Source organism: Amblyomma americanum, chromosome 2 (assembly GCF_052857255.1).
Source record: "Amblyomma americanum isolate KBUSLIRL-KWMA chromosome 2, ASM5285725v1, whole genome shotgun sequence".
Taxonomy (NCBI): domain Eukaryota; kingdom Metazoa; phylum Arthropoda; class Arachnida; order Ixodida; family Ixodidae; genus Amblyomma; species Amblyomma americanum.
The window spans coordinates 44246611-44253897 of record NC_135498.1 but is presented as its reverse complement, the minus strand read 5'-3'; the positions used below and the strand labels follow the sequence as shown (position 1 = coordinate 44253897).

At 49.4% G+C, this 7287-nt stretch overlaps 1 protein-coding gene across 1 annotated transcript; it reads left to right on the top strand.

Annotated features, from left to right (window-relative positions):
- Positions 1–88: 88 nt before the first annotated feature.
- Positions 89–6753, top strand: LOC144118526 (pyrimidine-specific ribonucleoside hydrolase RihA-like). Its single transcript, XM_077651445.1, has 4 exons — positions 89–318; positions 2674–2965; positions 4403–4539; positions 5380–6753. The coding sequence occupies exons 1-4, from the start codon at positions 187–189 to the stop codon at positions 5719–5721; spliced, it is 903 nt and encodes a 300-aa protein (XP_077507571.1). The 5' UTR covers positions 89–186; the 3' UTR covers positions 5722–6753.
- The last annotated feature ends 534 nt before the right edge of the window (positions 6754–7287 follow it).

Sequence of the window (7287 nt, the reverse complement as noted above, 5' to 3'; positions counted from 1 at the left end):
CAACACCGCAGGCAAGTATACTCTGTGGTGACTTGAATTAGCATGGCAGCTTGCTGACTGAAACCGCCCTCTTGTCTCGTAACAGCGTTCGCGGCCCCGCAAGAGGCGCCACACTCGCCGAGGCCTCCTGCAAAAGACGGCCCGCTCCGTCTGATCGTGGACGTAGACACCGGCGTTGACGACGCCATGGCCCTGGTCTTCGCCTTCACTTCGGAACGCGCCACCGTGGATGCCGTCACCGTGGTGGCAGGGAACGCCGAGCTGGACACCGCCTACAACAATACACTGCGAGTGCTTCAAGTCCTTGAGACGACCGATGTAAGTGCTATGTAAGTGCCTATAACCTTGCTTGCGCGGGACGTTACCGGCTACGTGATGGAGCGCCGTTCGTATATCTTACGAAACAACCTTTGTAAAACTTCCAGCGATCGATGCATCGGTCCCACAATCAGTCACTCCCAGTTGCACCTCCTCTCCTTCTTTTCTGATCACCGCAGAATGATGCGTGAGGAGGATATCGCGGACCGCGATGCTGGGTAACACTGAGAGCGACCTCTGGGGCTTCTCCTGGCGTCATGACATTCACCTTCTTGGCTGGAGTATGTTAGGGATTTCATATGCGTGTCAGCCCACTTGCCTAAGCTCAGATCTCATGTAAGCAAGAACCAGTTCGAGGGTTTATACCGGTATACCATTAAAGTGGACCTTCGATGGAGTGAATGTCAACGCCATTGTCGACGTGTTATGTCCTAACTTACGATCCACGTTCGCCCATTAGATAAAAGAGATGACTGGCGGTATAGCATTGCTGGGCACGAAATACTGTACGAAAGCAACTTGCGGTAAAGCCCACGTTGTTGCGATGGCCCAGGTGCGTTATGCATCTCGGAGCAGACTGAGTCACGGCGGGCTTGTCACGCTCGTTTTAAAATCTCGACCACCTTGCTCGCCTCCTCTAGATTAACCTAAATCAACGGAGCCATCAGCTTTTTCGTGGTCAATTTAAATTTACTTAGTGAACGCCAACGCCTGTTGCTGTAGTGCCGCGTTTCTGCCGCAACGTTGCCAGGTGATGCAGCACACATGCATCTCACTCTCACTACCACCGCGTAGCTCAAAGCGCGAATGAGGCATCCACTGATTCAGGGAGCCTGTTATATGCGTTTACTTTTCTTTCGTGATTTGTTTCAGAGGCTTCACATCCACCCGTGGAATTTTCGGGGTAGTAGGCTAATAGTGCTTTTTGTGCACGGGTGGAAGTTGAAGATGACGACGTGCAATGCACAGCATGACATATTACTTGAGGAGAAGAAGAAGAAGAAGCATGACAGCTAGGCGTGATCGGTTGCGGCGATAGAAGGACATTGAAATCACACCCTATACAGAATAATAATAATAATAATAATAATAATAATAATAATAATAATAATAATAATAATAATAATAATAATAATAATAATAATAATAATAATAATTGGTTTTGGGGGAAAGGAAATGGCGCAGTATCTGTCTCATATATCGTTGCACACCTGAACCGCGCCGTAAGGGAAGGGATAAAGGAGAGAGTGAAAGAAGAAAGGAAGAGAGAGGTGCCGTAGTGGAGGGCTCCGGAATAATTTCGACCACCTGGGGATCTTTAACGTGCACTGACATCGCACAGCACACGGGCGCCTTAGCGTTTTTCCTCCATAAAAACGCAGCCGCCGCGGTCGGGTTCGAACCCGGGAACTCCGGATCAGTAGTCGAGCGCCCTATCCACTGAGCCACCGCGGCGGGGCACACCCTATACAGTATTCGTGTTTTGCCTTCCCGTCCCCCAGAGCAGAGTAGCAGGCCAGATATTTATTTTTCAGGCCAACCTCTCTGCCCTTCCTATAAATAAACCCTCTCTCTCTCTCTTGCCTGTGGAGAAAAAATGTGCTGTGCCATGTGATCTGTTTATGTTGCTGGGACTATTTAGTCTCTGGAAGAGCCGCATGATGGACCGCCACGCCGAATCACAACGGTCGTCGAAATCTTTGTTTCGTGAACAATGCGCCTTGGTGCGGGGAGTATATGCTGCCCTGGAAGAGCCGCTTAGCTGGCTCCCCTATCTCGATGCATGTGTGTGCCTCCCAGACTTTTGATGTTTGGGAAATGAGGGGTATGGTGGCCTGGTGTTTTGTGGCGTAAGAATACTCAGATTTTTCTTTTCAGCACAATTTCCAGGCTATAAATAAAAAATTTGCGCGATAGCATAGTGCTCTCGAGCAATGGCCAGTGAAGCTTATCTGTTCGCGCCGCCGTGGGTTCGAAACCCAGCCGCGGCAGTCGCGGTATCTGAGAGGCTTCATACGGACATCGACTTTTTCGGGATTGCTAGTGGAGTATATAGTGATTTCGCACTAAAGGATGGGCCTAGTGGAATCAAGGACTACGTTAGGTTGCTGCGTGGGCCCACCAATTAAACCACGAAACAGGTTTACATGCTCCATAGTCGATAGTGTAATATCTGTATTCATGTGGTCGGGATTGGCCTGCACCGTAAATCTCAAATTGTGCCGCGTGGGGTCATACGATCATACATACGACCGTACATTCATACGGTCACACGATACAACGGGTTTGCTCATACGAATCAAACCAGTTGGATTGCAGCTGTATGTGTTCCGTTCAGAACCTCTTATTCGGCAGGTTCCAGTATACAAGGGCGCGGACCGACCCATCTCCAGACAGCTGCAGACAGAAAGGACATTTTTCGGCCCGGACAACTTCGGTGGCGCCAGCGGCAAGTACCCAATGGCCCAAGTGCCAGCAGCCAACAAGGCTGCTCACATCGCCATGGCGGACATGATCAAGCAGAGGCCCGGGGAGTACACTCTGCTGCTGCTAGGCCCTCTCACCAACATGGCCACAGCGATACTTACGGAGCCCAGGCTTACGGACAACGTGGCAAGAATCTTCATACTCGGAGGCAATGTCTTCGGTTGGTACTTGGTAAACAACGCGACGAGTGCCTGGCACGAGGAGATGCGCTGACGTCGCTTTGGTCAGCGAAGTGGCACGTTTGTTGTAGGCCCTGAAATTCGCGCATCCTCAGACGGGTAGGGTGATAGGGGTTACAGCCCAAGCATGATGCTTGTAAACGCTCTTCGGGACATTAAGCTCAAGCCAAGATGTGCTTTCAGGCGCAGTGCAGACAAGTTTCTATAATACACAGCCCCCCCCCCCCCCCCGTTTCGTGCCGTCGTCGCCATCGTGCCTCCCCGCCCCATTAGTCAGCAAAAAGAGCATGTACAAAGCTGCTGGATTAGCCCCGGCCGGCCTTGCGACCACCCCACGACCACTAAGTCCTGGACTCCACCACCTTCCGGCGAAGGCCGTCTTGGGCAACCGAATTCGGATCGGAGGCTCTAGCTATAGACCGTGCATGCTGCGGAGAACATTTGTTCTGAGCAATGAACCTGCCCAATAATTCAAGGCCCGCTTGCGGGTATTTGTGCTTGTTCAGCGGCAGTTCAGTGGCAGTGGAAAACGAGTTAACTGTCATTAGTAACTTTGCGCGACGTCGCCATTGGGTTCATTATTTTGCCAATCAGCTAGCGCCGATCACTCGCTGGACGTTCAGGGTCCTGTAAATTTTTTGTGACATCAAAGTTGCGGAGGGCTTACAAGTTCAAATTTACTGACTTTTTGTTCAGTGCCAGAGTTTGACTGTCGAGTTCTGGTGCAGCGAGACTTTAAAGCCAAAAAGGCGTGAAATCTTTCCACCTCGTAGCTAAGCCTATTGGTGCATATTCACAAAAAGGTTAAGCGTAACGGAACAACGCGCAATGAGACGATAGGCGAGCGTCGTTTATAACCAGCAGAACAGGCAGGACAGGATCATATAACCTGTAAAGTTCGACGAAAACAGACCTTGTCTCTTCCGGCTACACATGTAGAGAAGTAGATCGAAAGAAAAAAAGTGAAGAAAACGATGTTTCGAATAGGTTTATTCAATAGTTGACATGACAGTACCGCTGTAAAGCACGCAAGTCTATTGACGACAGAAAAAATTTGCTGAGGTTCAACTCGGCTGAACCTAGTAGACGAACGAAAGCAAAGCCGGTGGTATTTATAGCGAAGAATGGTGTGACGTCATTGTTACGTCACTGCATGACGTCACATCAGGCGACGCGAATCCCAGCTCTCAAGGTCAATGTCAAGTGACCACTGGTCAACGGTCACGTGGTTGCAGGTCATTAGCTACGACCGGCATAGCCGGGCTATGCGCAGCTAGACACATAGTAATTCATTGTTACTCTTGGGAAGTGTGTGCTTGGTTTGCCCTTGATCGGGCTTCAAGGTCAAGCGTGCAGAGCCAGGCGAAAGTCTGAGTTGTACCTCGAGTAGTAAAGCTTTCGCAATAAAATTTTCGCAGGCAACGGAAACATCAAGCCGGCCAGCGAGTTCAACTTCTTCACCGACCCCGAGGCGGCACGCGTGGTTCTCCAAAGAGCCACTTGCCCTGTAACAGTCGTGACCTTGGAAGCTATGTTGCAGGCCACAGTACCATGGGTGTGTGACCTCAATCACTTTTTTTATTTTATGCGTTAATCTGGTGAAAACAAGCAACACCGACATGGGCAAAGGCACATCGGGGAGGAGGCTGGCGAGAGATGCCCAAGAAAAGCGATTTCCTTTGAAAGTAATGTGATATTAGGCGCACTGGCACAACAGTGATCTTTCTTATTGATGATATAAGCTTCCCAGATTTCTCGAGCATGCTGGCTGAAATATCTCTTGATGATGCGTGTTTTGTCAAGTTTGGTGCGATGAATGACTAGGTTCGACCCCGTAGTGGCATTTTGAGAATTAGCGTGCTCGTGCAACCTGTCGTTAATTCTCAGAATGCCACTACTGGGTCTAACCTAGTTATTCATCACACCAAAAAGTATTAACGCTTTCTCAGCTTTCTTCGTTGCTAAAGGCAAGGTGGAAGGCGCGCTTCCGCCTCTTCTTTCTCTGCACCAACGCCGCACCAAGTGCAATAGCCGGGCTTCACTACACCGCTTGCTTTCGTAAATTATTTCCTAAGTCCATAAATTCCTTCTCGTTTGCAAATGCTTTCGTCTAGAAATGTTAGTTATGTTTGATTGCAACGGAATGTTGCAATACGATTGTTGCACGTCCGATTTCAAGACTCAGCCATAGATGGCGCCAGTTACGCCAGCGACGGAGCGAGGCAACTACGCAACAAGTAGCATTCCTGGCGGCCGTACTGCGGACGAAATAATGACGGAGTGGGACAGACTCCGTCCCTGCAGCTAGCCCTTAATCTTAGAAAAAGTCGTCGTCGATTACACTGCTGTATTTTGCATGCATTCAATTTTTGCCTCGTTCTATCGTTTTCCGCAGGACGTCTACAACGAGGTGACCGCAGAGGACACGAAACTGGCCCAATTCCTACGCGACATCAACAACCACAGCGTCCACTGCTGCCTGAAGAATAGCCCCGGCTTCATGCTAGGCGATTTCCTCGCCGTGCTGGCTGCGCTGGTGCCCGACAGCGTGGAGGACTCCAACGAAGGCCGCGTCGACGTCGAGCTCCGCGGCGAGTACACCCAGGGCCAAATGGTGCACGCGCGGCTGCCCCGCATGCTGCCGCACATCGGGCACAACGTGACGGTCGTCCGCAGCTTTAACAAGGACATGGTGGCCGAGTACTTTCGGAAGGTGTTCGAGACGGACGACGAATGACGGGACAGCTGCGACAACGCGCGTCCTTCGCACGCCTCGCGTTCGGCGCTTCCGAGTTGACGCAAAGCGACGACTGCGCCTGCGTCGCAGCCGCGCGCCTGCGCAGTCGGAAGGCTGTGGCAGCTTATAGCAAACACGCTGACGGCATACGAAATCTCTTCACTGTGGTGGCGCGCTGCGGAATATGTTAGCGAAATGACGACGTGAGGCCGTGTGTGTTGAGTGACGTTCATTGGTGTATTTTCTTCTTTTTTTTCTCATATACAAACGCACGGTATTGTAAAAGAAAAAAAAAAGCTATTTACGAAGTCACCAACTTCCGGGCGTTGCAGCTATATAGCTCTGTTCTCGTTTTTCATATGCAACCGCTACCACAGGGCGAACAGAAGCTGCGATTACTACTTTTTACAACCTCTCAACAGTCAGGTTTGTAGCGGGTGTCAAAATGAGAGATTCCTTATTCGCTTGACAGTTTCAACGTGTAGGTGGACTACGTTGGCGCTTTAGGTAACACCTGCGCACTGTACGTGTCTACAAATCATCAATAGATCACTAATGGCCGTGGAAGGAAACATAAGTTCCGAATATTACGGATAACGAGTAATCAATATGTTCAGATTCCCTCTTGTCCATCGTCTGGGCTTGTCAAGAAGCTCCTAGTTCAGTTAGCTTCTGCTTGCTCGATATACCATGTTAGTTTCGGTTGTGGTATATATATTTTAAAAGCTGCAGGGTTTTGATAATAGACCTTTAATATCACGGAACATATTCGACAGCGTTGGTCAAGCATAGAGCATACGAAACAGCGCTTCCTTAGGCTCTTGTTAAAGTTTTGTATAATGTGCACCTTACCTGATATGCAGGAGCTTTTGCTGTTTATGCTGTGATATATGCAGGAGTTTATGCTGTCTACCGTAATATCATGTGTGCTTTTACGACAGCAGTAATATTAATGTGTCAGCTAAAATTATGTCGACTGTGCAGTACATGGTCTTGAAATACGCTATATCATTGAGATTTTCCCTGATTCTTAATCTCCATCTTTTTAGGTAGAGTGCTTATCATTTTGTGAATTAATGCTTTGTGCAGTGATATTTTCATTTTTTTCATTGCTATATATTCTTTTTTGTGCACAATTTTTTAAATCCTGCTCCCGAATTGAAAAACGACAAAACATTTGCCGCAGTTCTGTCCCTATTCTGTCCCCCGCCGCGGTGGCTCAGTGGTTAGGGCGCTCGACTACTGATCCGGAGTTCCCGGGTTCGAACCCGACCGCGGCGGCTGCGTTTTTATGGAGGAAAAACGCTAAGGCGCCCGTGTGCTGTGGGATGTCAGTGCACGTTAAAGATCCCCAGGTGGTCGAAATTATTCCGGAGCCCTCCACTACGGCACCTCTCTCTTCCTTTCTTCTTTCACTCCCTCCTTTACCCTTTCCTTACGGCGCGGTTCAGGTGTCCAACGATATATGAGACAGATACTGCGCCATTTCCTTTCCCCCCAAAACCAATTATTATTGCTATTATTCTGTAGTTTTCTCGCCAGTAACAGCTACAAGAGCACGTGTGA

Bases quoted from the DNA above. Each gene is read 5' to 3' on its own strand.
- LOC144118526 (XM_077651445.1), top strand. From the start codon at position 187: ATGGCCCTGGTCTTCGCCTTCACTTCGGAACGCGCCACCGTGGATGCC. The intron at 319-2,673 runs GTAAGTGCTATG...CTTATTCGGCAG, and splicing joins AAGTCCTTGAGACGACCGAT to GTTCCAGTATACAAGGGCGC. The intron at 4,540-5,379 runs GTGTGTGACCTC...CGTTTTCCGCAG, and splicing joins TGCAGGCCACAGTACCATGG to GACGTCTACAACGAGGTGAC.